Below are 13,673 nucleotides of genomic sequence, written 5' to 3'. Positions count from 1 at the left end.
GCCGCGCGGCTCGCCGTAGTCGGGGCGCGCGCGCGCGGGTGTGCGCGCGACGTGACACGTGCGTTTGTCCCGGAGGTCACGCGCGCGAAAGATGGCCTTTTAAACGCCGCAGCACATCACAAAGTTATGGCATTCGTGCAGTCAAGATTTATCTTGCGCCTTGATTTATCTCATTGATATTATTGAGACGTTCTCATGAACGTGCCGGCGCTCGGGAGATAATACGTTTCCAATTAAGGTGAGCGCCCTTGTATGCGCACTGTATGTATAATTGAACGCTGTCAGAATATGTATTTATACTGGAGAAATCCGATGAGCTGCAAAGCTCTTTTTGACAGATGTCCAGATGTCTCACCTCGTCCCTGCCTTTCATCTTGTCCGGGGGGGGGGGGGGGGGGTCGATACACTCGGTAACACTGTGTCGAAAGTCAGCGTTGGTTCTAATGTTTTCGTTATGGGAATGTTGAGTTTTCAGAGCTCGGGGTTTCTGTGTTAATACCCAAGGCTCATAGATTCAGAGTAAGGATCTCTTAGAACACTTGGCGTTGAGTGGTGTTGCCCGAGGCTCACTGGCGTCTGGGTGATGTCACTGACAGGAGATACGTTAATTGCCTGATCAGGGTCGAATTCGCCCAGTCATCAATGGTTCATCGTCATATTAGCTCCACGGTGGTTAAAATGAATACAGCCTGCATTGAAGTGAACAGATGGGTGTCAGCTGGAGAGACTTGTCCCTTCCTATGAATGCGGATTTTCCACCATTGGCAATATGTCCACCATAGTATCATTATGAATATGATACTTGAGTAAAGTTGGCAACAACTTTAGAGTCAAACGAATGCACTTTTATGAGACGACGATTCTGTATTGGATGAAGGTTCTGTATCAGATGAGGCAAGGGTTTGTGTCAGATGAGACGAGGGTGCTGTTATCGTATGAGCAGTGTGTCATTTTAACGGCAACTGATTAATAAACCATATTCCGCATCACCACTGTAGATTCCTGCTCCACAGTAGTGGTGAGGACGATTTAAACATTTCTTGTTACATGGATTATACATTTTTCAAAATGCATACCACAGTAGGGACAGCGCAAGACGGATTTTAGAAATGATTTCACATCACGTAAATAATTACTTTGTTTCAGGTCTTACAGAATCAAGCTTGGATTTCATCGTCACCACAAAGTGAGGCATTCGTGCTCTTCGGACCTCATCTCACCACTCATCTTCGTCCAACCGGTGGCAAGACCGCCTTGGCGGGGGGGGGGGGGTGGTTGGGGAAACAAGTGTACACCCACAGGACCGAAATCAAAACAAAAGATCATCCGGGATGGCTACCGCACGGTGCTTGCGCCGTGTGTCCGGTCGATTTGGCGCCATCGTGAAGTGGAACGGCGCAAAATTATCCCACTCGCTCACAGACGACCAGCAACACCGGCGGATGTTACAGGACACTGCCGCTGCCTCCGCCGGACAGCTAGCGGGACCTATCCTGCCTTTGACTAGTTTAGAAATACCTGTCGTACGCAAACTTGAAGTTTGGGATATTTCAGACGCCACGAAAGGTCTCCCTTCGCTTGGTGAGTTTACTTGCTTGGCATGGAATAAAAAAGGTACGTGTGTACGCCTTGGCCGATAAGGATTATTGGTTTCACGCAGTTTTTTTTTAATCGCCAAGGTTTGTGCAACTTTTTGATTGATTTAGCCAGTTTTCTCTAGGGTAAATCCCTTATAGCAACACACCATACATTAAAATGTATGTACTGACCCCCTCCCCCCACCACCCCCAATTAAATAGAAATGATTTAAAGCTTTCGTGACTGCTAGGATGCATACTCTTTGGTTCTATATGAAATGGCTCATTGAAATAGCTAAGTTAAAGTATACACATCCACAGAGGTACCACTTGACAAAGGAATTAGCGCTGCTTGACAAAGAAATTAGCATATAATTTAGCATTGAAATGGCTCATTGAAATAGCTATTTCAAGGGGTACCTCTGCGAATGTGTATACTTTAACTTAGCTATTTCAATGAGCCATTTCAATGCTAAATTATATGCTAATTCCTTTGTCAAGGCGCGTGGTCTTTTTCTTCTCACACAGCTTAAAGGTCGTGATCTAAGCGTGGCTTCTTCCACTCCAGCGCTGTCCTCCAGACAGTCTCGTCCCTTCACCTGATGAAGGCCGCTTGTGTTGTGGCCGAAACGTCGTGATTTTTTGTTATTTTATTTTCACCTACGTGACTTTACCCAATAGAACCAAAGAGTATAAATAGAAATGGACAGATCAAGTGCATTAATGGTTTCAACCTTAGCTTTAAAGAATTTCAACCTTAGTTTTAAAGAATTTCAACCGAGAAGATGGATTCTGGCTTAGCAATCATTGGAAGGATTTGATAAACCATTTCAGGTCTTAATTGATTGTTCACGCTTACGGTGGCTTTCAGACAGCAAACATTCGTTTTTCGTCTCCCCCCTCCTCTTTTCAGAACATAGATGGACTCGTCCTTCTAAACAAACTGCCAAATCGCTGCCCGTGGTGCTAACGTTTTCAAAAAATAAATAAATATTTGCAGACACCGTTTTAAAAATAAATAAATGCGAACCGCCACTTCTTTCAAATGTTTCTTGCCGTTGGTTTTTCACACTTGATGATGACCGTTTGTGTTATGGTCGAAACGTCGTGAGAATTTTGATTGTTTTATATATATTTTATTATTTTATTGTTTCCCTTCAACGTGACTTTACCGAAGAGCTAAGATTATAGAGATCAAACGCTTAGCGGTATCCAGACCGGATGTCGGCGGTGTCGCGGAACTACGCGCCATGTGTGTGCGCGTGTTCCAGACGAGGTAGATGAGGCGGGAGCACTGGACGAACTGACAGAGGAGGAGGCGCTGAGCCTGGAGGTATCGCGACCCTTGCCTCCAAGGGCCGACCGCCTCTCAGTGTACGCCGAACGCTCGCACACGCTGCGTCAGCTCGTGCTGCTCGGTGAGACCATGAAGGCACCAACGCCACAGCGAACACTGACCCCACAGCTGTCTGCACCCAGCTGCCCTTATCACCCAGCCTTGCTGCTATCTCTTTGTGCAAGTGATTTACTCGGAGACATAGCACTGTCTCCCCTTCACAGCCATATGTGCAGTTGTCATAAATTTACCCAAATGTTTGGAAAATGTATGGCCTGCAATCTCTACTCTCCCTCTCTCTTTGCTTTGTCCAAATTGACACTGTTCCACGCAATTGACACTGTCCCACGCAATATATATTGCCGGTGTTTGCTCAATGTCCTTTGCTTTGTGTCTCCCCATCGCTCCATGTCTCTCTCTTCCTCACTCCCTTCATAGTCTCTCGTCTCATCTGCATAAGTGTCTCTCACTCTCCTCCTCTCCCCATCTGCCTTTCTTTCACTTTGGTCTTCCATCTTTCTGTCTTCCTCTTTCATTATCTCTCTGGCTCTCGATCTGCCTGCCTCTAAACCTCTGCCTCGCTCTGTCTCTTCCCTGTCTCCCCACGGCCGTGCTAGGGGTGGAGCTGTGGAAGGTGGAACGCCTACGTGGAGCGGCGAGCATGCTGCTTCGCCTCGACTTTGCAAGTGACGTGCAGGAGCGGCTACTCTTCCTGCGCGACGTGGGCCTGCAGGACGAGGATCTGGGGCCCTTCCTCACCACCAACCCCTTCATGCTCACCCAGGACATCTCTAACCTGCAAGCCAGGTGGCAAAGACAACGATTCCCCGTGTAGCCTACACAGGAATTTGGGACAAGTGCTGTGAGTGAATGTCGGCTATGAAGGCCGGCATGGTGCACGAGGGGATTGTTTGGCTAGCAACACAGCTGGCCACCTTTGTCTCCCCAGTATACGTGGGGTTCAGGGAAGCCATGGTGGTCATGCCATCTGCCATCTAGTGGCAAAATCTGGAAAACACTACCGTACAGTACTGAACATGATAACCTCCATTCTGTACGTAATTTCTACTCAAATCACAATTACATAGCTTCTTGATCACGATCATCAGCCGTTGTCTATCCTCTGCTAGATTAAGGCCTCCCCACACCATGGCCATCTCGCACGGTCCAGTGCTGCTATCATCGATTGCACTCTTGCACATGGACTTATCTCAGGTGGTCATCCTCTCGGACCCATTGCTGACGTAGGCTTCAGGATATCTCTGCCTATGAAGACACCCCGACGTTAGATCATTAATGACGATGCTGGAGCTGGTGCGGCACGCTGCATGTGTGTCGCCGCAGGGTTCACTACCTGGAGTCGTGCGGGTTCGGCAGGGACGCGGTGGCCAAGATGGTGCGGGGAGCGCCGTTCCTGCTCAACTTCAGCATCGAACGTCTTGAGAACCGCCTCGGCTTCTACCAAAGCGAGCTGGGCCTCAACGCCAAGCACGTATGTATGTGTCTGCACGTGCGTGTACTTGCGTGTACGTGTTTGAGTGGGGGAACGGTGGCGCAGTTGTTAGCGCGCCGCGCCGCAAACATGATGACACGAGTTCAGTCCCTTGCTCACAAGCAATAACAGTGCTGAATATTTGAATCCGTTTTAGGCATCCCCTAGGTCAACCCGGCCTCAAATGAGTACCTGGTATGGTGTGTAAATTTCGGCAATGGGGAGACAACAGGTGGTGGAGTGTGTTGAGGCTGTTTGGGGAAACTTTGTCTTTGTAAGAGCATGGCTGAGCTACCCGAGGCTCGCATTTTGCCTTGATTTTGAATTTAATTTGCCTAATGTCCCACTGACAATTAACTGTCATTGAATGAACATTACTCTCAGTGGCAGGACAGGTAGGAAAATGCTGGTCCCCTACTGTGTGCACCAGAGGTCATTTTGAATGTAACTTGGAGGTAATGGTGTTCGCTTCCACAGACCTCTGTTCTCTAATGTGATGGGTTGCGCAGCTGAGAGATAAGAATGTATACTTCACCTTACGTTTTAGCACAATCTCAATGTAATTGTGGATAAAAACAAAATGATAGAAATAATGATCACACTGCTACTTCTTTTTTAAATCATTGGCTGCTGCTTCTGTGCACTGGATGCAGGTACGGGAGCTGATGATACGGATGCCCAAACTTTTGACTCGCAGCCTGGAGCCCGTTAAGGAGAACCTGAAGGTGAAGAGCAGTGGGAAAGCGAGACAGAGAGACTCACAATTGAAGTTAGGGAGCATATACGCAGGAGCTTGTAGCACAGTACTACAATGGATTTTTTTTCATTATCCTCTGCTGACCACAACGTAGCCTGGCAGTCTAAAACAACCTTTTTTATAGCATGGTGGTGACCCACTCAAGGGCTATCCAGATTCAACCCTGCTTAGCTTCCGATATCTAATACGACTGAGTACATTCATGGTTGCTTTGGTTTAAACACGGTGAAGTAGCTGAAACTTGGGATCTCAGCGCTGCCGGCCCGGCGTTCCTGACCTCTGAGCCGCCGACTTCATCTAAAACGATGGGGGGGGGGGGGGGGGGCGGGTGCTATCTGTGTTGTTATGTTGTCTCTCATTGCCCCCTCCTCCCCACACTCCTACACCCGCGCCCTCTCCATACAGGTGCTGCAGCTGGAGCTGGGCTTCCGGCCCAATGAGGTGCAGCACATGCTCCTCAAGGTGCCCAAGCTGCTGGTGCTGAGCAAGAGGAAGCTCGTGGATGTCTTCACGCTCGTGCATGCCACTATGGGCCTCCCCCAGCACATGCTCGTTCAGTTCCCGCAGGTCGGCACGGGGTCGGCATGGGATCGGCACGTGGTCGGCATGGGTTCGGCATGGGGTTCGGCATGGGGTCAGAAGTGGGAGGAAAGAGTTGGGTAGAGGTATTTTGAAGTTTATTTTGTTTAACCAGGTGAGAACTCAAGAGACCAGGATTAGTCTATTTTGCAAACGTGAACTGGTCTGTCGGCAGAGGGCAATGTTTGCTATGTGTAATCCCAATTGAGTAATTTAGTAGGCAGGAGCATGCAGGGATTGGCAGAACTATGGGTAGGGAAGGGCCAGCAGGGGTAGGCAGGTTGTGTGTGATAGGGAGCAATTGGCTGGGGTAGGAAGGTGGTGGCACGGGTACACAGAATTCAGCTTGGGTCTGCAGAGGTAAGCAAGGGTAGGAAATTGCTGATCATTGCTTATATTACTGGCTGACTCTATATTAAATATTACTGCCCTGGAAAATTGTAAATTGTAGGGGGACTTTATTTGCAAAACCCAATGATATTTTAAAATGAAAATTTTGCAAAGGATAGGAAGGAATGGCTCCATATAAAGAGGTACATTTGGCAGTAGGTACATGGGGTTTTATACTCGACAGAGTTCACCGAGAGCTACAGTCTCACTTCGACACCCTAATGAACTTTTACTTGCGATTAATTTTCTCTTATGCCATTTACCCATGAAACATGGAACGGCGTGCTCAGTGTCGGCATGTTCACTGGATAGTTGGATCGTACTGCAGTGGTATCCTGCCCGACTTGACGACGAATTGAAATCGAGAGCATGCTTTCTGTAACCTGGACCCCGGCAGGTATTCAACGCGAAGACGATTGCCATGAGGGAGCGGCACAGCTACCTGGAGCACCTGGGCCTGGCACAGTATGACCCTTTGCAACCCCTGTATGTCTCCCTGGACCGGCTGGCCACCACGTCCGACGACGTCTTCTGCCTCGAGGTCGCGAGGTCATCCCCAGAAGAATTCCACGACTTCCGCAAGACCCTGTAGCTGTAGGAAAAAAAATATATATACATAAAAAACAAAGAATTATATGTCTGTTGGACCCTTTTTGGCAATCGTAGCCATGGGAACTTTTTGGCGGTATCATTCAATAAAAAATAAACTTGCTTTTTAAAAATGGTCTTGTTCTTATCACTCTTCAAAATCATTGCCGTATCAACCATGTTCTAATCGCCCACGAATGAATGCCTCCTTATGCTGTTTTGGTCCAGGGGTTTGTTTGACGATAGGGGCCGTCCATAAATGACGTCACGCACTGGGGGGGGGGGTTTGAGAAATGTGACGTCACATCAAAATTCGCAACTTTAAATAAATATAGACGACACGTTCTACTTAATTAAATATATACTTTTTAATGAATGTTTTCTCTTGCAACATCAGAGTGCAGCGGCATATTAAATACGCACTACAATGACAATAGTTTAAAGCGATTTGAAACATGTTTTATTTTGGGGGGGGGGGGGGGCAGAGCTTTGTGACGTCATATTTGAGGGTGGGGGTCTGACTTTTTGAGTGACGAAGGGGTGGGGGTCAAAAATCGCGTGACGTCATTTACGGACGGCTCCGAAGTCAATATATAGCAGATCTTTGAATATCACGGTTTTGGATTTGGCGTGTTGACTCTGATGAGGTACTAATATCGATTAAACATCTCGCTCAGCCAGTGCCCGGCTAGCTCAGTCGGTAGAGCATGAGACTCTTAATCTCAGGGTCGTGGGTTCGAGCCCCACGTTGGGCGCGAATGTCTTTTTAATATTTTTTTTTACTTCTCAATGAAAATCCTCGCTTTCTAAAAATTTAAACAAAACCCACGAGCCTCCGTTTTGTCCACTACACTCTTCAAAAACAATGATTATAGCCAATTATTTATCATTCTTATATTTTGTTTAACGAGTCAACATGAGTAGGCACACAAGGCAAATTGGTGAGCTAAGTACTCAGTGCCCGGCTAGCTCAGTCGGTAGAGCATGAGACTCTTAATCTCAGGGTCGTGGGTTCGAGCCCCACGTTGGGCGCGATATATTTTATTTATTTTTCTATCACAAGATATATATAAACGACCTTCGCGTACCTTAAAACCCCGCGTGAAGATGGAAACAATAAACAACGTTTGAAAAATATATATGTATAAAAACCAAAACAAGTCGTGTTGTGAACCATATAAGCGCGTAACAACGGCTGCAGTTTTTGGCGCCAAAATGCGTGAGGCGGTCGGTGCGCGCATCGGACGTCAGGGGGCGCTGCATTTGGCCGCAGATAACCTAAAATAATAAACTAAAATAATCAAACAATACGTCTCCATGTACAGTTCGTATATTCACAATAAAATATATGTATATGTGGGACCATGGTGGAGAGTTTGGAATCTTGATTGATTGCTTGCTTCTGTGGACATGTGTCTTTTATACAGGTAACAAGTTGAGATTAGGAGCACTCCCTTTAAGAATGTGCTCCTAATCTCAGCTCGTTACCTGTATAAAAGGCACTTGGGAGCCAGAAATATTTCTGATTGAGAGGGGCTCAAATACTTATTTCCCTCATTAAAATGCAAATAAATTTTTAACATTTTTGACATGCGTTTATCTGGATTATTTTGTTGTTGTTATTCTGTCTCTCGCTATTCAAATAAACCTACCATTAAAATTATAAACTGATCATTTCTTTGTCAGTGGGCAAACGTACAAAATCAGCAGGGGATCATACTTTTTTCCCTCACTATATATAAAAAAAATCTTAACCATTTGGGGGCCGTCCATAAATGACGTCACGCACCTAGGGGGAGGGGGGGGTCAGACATTTGTAACGATGTGTGACGAGGGAGGAGGGGGGGTTGAGAAAAGTGACGTCACATCAAAATGCGCAACTTTAAATAAATATAGACAACACGTTCTACTTCATTAAATAGACTTTTAAAATAAATGTTTTCTCCTACAACATCATCAGAGTGCAGCGCCACATTAAATACGCACTACAATGACTATAGTTTAAAGCGATTTGAAGCATTTTTTGGGGGGGGGGCAGAGCTTTGTGACGTCATATTTGAGGGGGGGGGGTCTGACTTATTGTGACGTCGTGTGACGAAGGGGGGGGTGGGTCAAAAATCGTTCAAAATCGCGTGACGTCATTTATGGACGGCCCCTTGAGGTCGGCAGTTCACCCACAGCATTGACGACGATGATGATGAGACACTGGACGTCGATACCGGTTCAAAGGTTTAACAAAGTTTGCTAGCAAGTCGTTTATTATTATTATTGTTCATTTTTACTTTACACATCCCATCAGATCAGCCACCCGGCCCTTCTCGGGAGTTTTAGGACTTTCGGCAATTTATTTCATTGGTTTAATAACGCAAAAGGGGAAACTCTGGGTCGGTTTCGAAATTGAGTGTAACCATCACAACAACTGTCAACCCATAAGCCCGTATTCTTGTACAGGGAAATTGAGTTTTCAGGTCCATACGGCGTACAGCTGTTATCAATACGGGCAAAAAAAATTAATCTGTGTTTTGTGTCTATTTGTTAGTGTTTCTCCCTTGTGATGGGACTTTGTAGGATGAACGTTGAGATTTATAAGGGGCACGGGGTGACCAATGAGGTCTGAATTGTTCCGTAATATGAACGGGTTGAAAGGTTTGCATTATGGAAAAAAACCACGCACGTCTATTCACGATGTAATCCCTTTATTTTGGTTGAAAAATAAAGTCAACGTTGAACGATGGGCCAAAGTTGATTCCAACCACATGCCAACGTTGGCCCAACGTGTCCAACCACATACCAACGTTGACCCCACGTTGGCCCAATGGGGTCCAATCACATGCTAACGTTGGCCCAACGTTAGCCCAATGGGGTCCTACCACATGCTAACGTTGGCCCAACATTGGTCCAATGGGGTCCAACCACATGCTAACATTGACCCAGCGTTAGCCCAATGGGGTCCTACCACATGCTAACGTTGGCCCAACGTTGGTCCAATGGGGTCCAACCACATGCTAACGTTGGTCCAACGTTGGTCCAATGGGGTCCAACCACATGCTAACGTTGGCCCAACGTTGGCTCAATGGGGTCCAACCACATGCTAACATTGACCCAACGTTAGCCCAATGGGGTCCTACCACATGCTAACATTGACCCAGCGTTAACCCAATGGGGTCCTACCACATGCTAACGTTGGCCCAACGTTGGTCCAATGGGGTCCTACCACATGCTAACGTTGGCCCAACGTTGATCCAATGGGGTCCAACCACATGCTAACGTTGACCCAGCGTTAGCCCAATGGGGTCCTACCACATGCTAACGTTGACCCAGCGTTAACCCAATGGGGTCCTACCACATGCTAACGTTGGCCCAACGTTGGTCCAATGGGGTCCAACCACATGCTAACATTGACCCAACGTTAGCCCAATGGGGTCCTACCACATGCTAACATTGACCCAGCGTTAACCCAATGGGGTCCTACCACATGCTAACGTTGGTCCAACGTTGATCCAATGGGGTCCTACCACATGCTAACGTTGGCCCAACGTTGGTCCAATGGGGTCCTACCACATGCTAACGTTGGCCCAACGTTGGTCCAATGGGGTCCAACCACATGCTAACGTTGGCCCAACGTTGGTCCAATGGGGTCCAACCACATGCTAACGTTGGCCCAACGTTGGTCCAATGGGGTCCAACCACATGCTAACGTTGGCCCAACGTTGGTCCAATGGGGTCCAACCACATGCTAACGTTGGCCCAACGTTGGTCCAATGGGGTCCAACCACATGCTAACGTTGGCCCAACGTTGGTCCAATGGGGTCCAACCACATGCTAACGTTGGCCCAACGTTGGCCCAATGGGGTCCAACCACATGCTAACGTTGGCCCAACGTTGGTCCAATGGGGTCCAACCACATGCTAACGTTGGCCCAACGTTGGCCCAATGGGGTCCAACCACATGCTAACGTTGGCCCAACGTTGGTCCAATGGGGTCCAACCACATGCTAACGTTGGCCCAACGTTGGCCCAATGGGGTCCAACCACATGCTAACGTTGGCCCACATATTGGTGAAGTAAATAAAAAAAACGACAATAACTATGCGTGTGGGGGCCTTACAAGAAAAAACACCACAATAGGCGACGTTTCGGGCGATGGCTTCCCTCTTCGTAGCACAAAACGAAGGGTCATTGCCCGAAACGTCGCCTGTTACATATGTGTTGTTCCTTATAAAACCACACCACAAAGTGTTATTGGCGAATGTGTTGAGTTTGGGTTTCTTTGAGGTTGCTGCTGCTGCTGTTGTTGCTGTTGGTAATTGTCCTTGTGCATCACTTTGGTGGGTGCCTCGCGCGGTTGCCTAAGGCAGAATTAAACGACACCACAATATGATTGCGCGATAAATGCGAGATTTATAGCCACTATGTCACGTTCATTGAGCTACGGTGACCACGGGCAACAGACGACACCCCCAATGTTGTACTGTACCGCTCCCACGTTTATACTTCACCCCCCCCCCCCACCCGGCCTTCATCACCCCGCACAGACCAACGTGGTGAAGTATGGTCAAATGAAGAACCCCCTCCCCCCACCCCACACCACCACAAACCGCACGGTGTGTGCGGGGAGGGGGTCACCGTCACGACACGTGCGTGACATTTCGGTTTAAGATTCGTGGTTGTTAAACGACACGACAATCGGCAAAAACCGGTTACCGGTTTCGAAGGTCAAGGAACCGGTAACCGTACTCGTTTCCAGTGGGAAAGTAGCGACTAATGCCCTCGTGTTTCTGACGGCGGAAAAGGCGCGCGCAGCCCCGCAACTGCTCGCTCCAAGCCACCGCTGGCGGAAAGGGCCTCCCACGAGAAGGAGCTATCGAGGGGCATTTGGCCTACGCTTCCACGCTGACCAATTTACGACTTGGAAGACGTGGGAGTAACCCCCACAGCTACTTAACCGATGGTCTAAGTGTGGTTGTAACCCAATGTATACGACTGGGGTGGACCAGGCGATGGTGGAAAGTTGATCCGTTGCTTTGTTTTACTTTCGCGCCTGGAGGTTCAAATCGAACCGACCACCTCTGGATTTGCAAGTCCAGTGTGCTGCCAACCGCTACACAATTTCTGTATGTGTGGTCAACTGCTAAGCGGTTTTTTTTTACCGGTTCTTATGAAGCGGTTACCGGTAATATAAAAAAAACACACACAACTTAAGCGACTGTAATTAAACTATTGTAGGTACTTTCTATTGAATTATACGTGTTTAGGTGCTGTAATTGGTTTATTTTACATTTTTTATTATTTAATCTCTTAAAAGTGGCTTCAAACAGTTCGTGCTGATTAGTTCAAAGAAAGCATTTCCACATGTGGCATATTTTGTCACTGTTACATAAGATGAATAACTGAATTTTGCCTCAAGATTTACAGTCCACTGTATCGAGATACTGAATAAGTATTGGTATTGAGTGCAGTAGTGGTGTATAATCACAATTTAGCATGATTAGCTTAAGTGTGTCCACGAAATTGAGTTAAGATCTTATAAAGCTATTGTACATTCCAAAAATTACGCAACCAGCCACACAGCATATCTAACTTAATTGGCTTGTGGCCACAACTGCGGAACTATACGCTGTTTGCTGCACGCATTTGGTTCGACGCTTCTGTCGCCTTAAATCAACAGGGAAAGTTCAACCTCTGTAGGCACCTCGGCCATTCCTCTTTAGGTCATGCCTCGCTCCTCCTTAGACCCCCCCACCCCTCCCTTATTAGTCCCTGCCCCTTCTTTAGGCCCTGCATCTTTACGATTAGTCCCTGCCCCTTCCTCCTCCCGCTAACTGGACACAGGGTGAGGCTGCTTTGGGCAGTGGTGGGGGAGGTGGAAGCAGGCAGAGGGCACAGCAGTAGAAGGGTTCGTGGTGGACGGCGTCACGAGGTTACCACCAACATTCCTATTTAGAGCAGCAATATAAAAATCGATTATTGTTGAAATGTAAGAGACTACGGAAGCCAACGAAAAAAAAAACATCCCCCACAGAACTTCATACACACGTAGAAACACATTTATTGCCGGAATGTTCACAAAATATTATGTTTTCCTCTGTGAGCCTCTCCTACAACTCGGAAAAAAACTGCTATAGATCTAATATCATGTATTTGTGGATTGTTGGTCATAACCTCGGCTGCCCTTCACTATTATGAAGTGTTGTTAAATGCCAAGGAATAAAAAAAAATGTTGGCCCATCATTATAGTGTTCTAGTGACGTTACTGTCCATACATTTTAACATTGGCCTAAGACACAGGTACAGTATATTCTGATTTATCTAGTAATAATGAGCCTAACAGTGGAGTGTGCAGCTTGAAGGATTATTTTACAAAGTTTGTGCTCTTGGGATTCATTATTATGTTAAGAGCGGTTTGTCCTAATATAAAAACTAGGCCACGTTATGATAATGTGGAATTTCACCCATTGGATCAACACCGCGGGGAGAAACTAACTTTTGACTTGTGATAAGGTGAAGATGGCTGAGGGTTCTGCGTGGGGTGCGCGTTCTGTATCAGATGAGATGACTTGAGGTGTCTGTGCTGGACAAGACAAGGGATCTGTGTCATGAGATGAGTTGAGGTGTCTGTGCTGGACAAGACAAGGGATCTGTGTCAGATGAAACAACGGTCCTCTGTCGGAATTAGGCGAGGGTTTTTATATTGGATGAGACGAAAGTTTAATATTAGAAAACAATTGTTCTCTATCTGATGAGACATCATTAGAAATGTACTTTTTTATCAAACAAGGATTAGTATCAGATGGGATGAGGCTTGTTTTGTATTGCTCTATTTTTCTATGGGAGTGAAGTGGTAAAATCTTAGCTGTTAAAGTTTGTCTCATATTTTCCTCACCAGGGCCCTGCTGTTATGTTTTATTCTTTGCAGATTTTAAAGCACCCTGAGATGCGATTGCATGCAAGCATT

General features: G+C 46.9%; 1 protein-coding gene and 2 non-coding genes across 3 annotated transcripts; all 3 read left to right on the top strand.

Annotated features, from left to right (window-relative positions):
• The first annotated feature begins 15 nt into the window (after positions 1 to 15).
• Positions 16 to 6,853, top strand: MTERF3 (mitochondrial transcription termination factor 3). Its single transcript, XM_032970389.2, has 8 exons — positions 16 to 238; positions 1,147 to 1,581; positions 2,849 to 2,995; positions 3,531 to 3,720; positions 4,258 to 4,405; positions 5,059 to 5,130; positions 5,568 to 5,729; positions 6,529 to 6,853. Exons 2-8 carry the CDS (start codon positions 1,332 to 1,334, stop codon positions 6,721 to 6,723), a joined length of 1,164 nt encoding a protein of 387 aa, XP_032826280.2. The 5' UTR covers positions 16 to 238; positions 1,147 to 1,331; the 3' UTR covers positions 6,724 to 6,853.
• Positions 6,854 to 7,401: 548 nt separating this feature from the next.
• On the top strand, positions 7,402 to 7,474 carry TRNAK-CUU (transfer RNA lysine (anticodon CUU)). Its single transcript has one exon. It is a non-coding gene; the product is annotated as a tRNA-Lys (tRNA).
• A 204-nt stretch (positions 7,475 to 7,678) lies between these two features.
• On the top strand, positions 7,679 to 7,751 carry TRNAK-CUU (transfer RNA lysine (anticodon CUU)). The gene has a single exon. It is a non-coding gene; the product is annotated as a tRNA-Lys (tRNA).
• Positions 7,752 to 13,673: the final 5,922 nt, after the last annotated feature.

The sequence above is a fragment of the Petromyzon marinus genome, chromosome 43 (assembly GCF_048934315.1).
Source record: "Petromyzon marinus isolate PM22_M1 ecotype Great Lakes invasive population chromosome 43, UKy_Petmar_22M1.pri1.0, whole genome shotgun sequence".
NCBI classification, from domain to species: Eukaryota; Metazoa; Chordata; class Hyperoartia; order Petromyzontiformes; family Petromyzontidae; genus Petromyzon; species Petromyzon marinus.
Note: the sequence above shows the minus strand (reverse complement) of the source record. Positions and strands in the feature narration are given on the sequence as shown.

What these genes read in the sequence shown, in the direction of transcription:
- MTERF3 (XM_032970389.2), top strand. Translation starts at nt 1,332, where the DNA reads ATGGCTACCGCACGGTGCTTGCGCCGTGTGTCCGGTCGATTTGGCGCC. An exon ending in GAAAGGTCTCCCTTCGCTTG is followed by an intron (nt 1,582 to 2,848) that starts GTGAGTTTACTT and finishes CGCGTGTTCCAG; the next exon opens with ACGAGGTAGATGAGGCGGGA. An exon ending in TGCTCGTTCAGTTCCCGCAG is followed by an intron (nt 5,730 to 6,528) that starts GTCGGCACGGGG and finishes GGACCCCGGCAG; the next exon opens with GTATTCAACGCGAAGACGAT.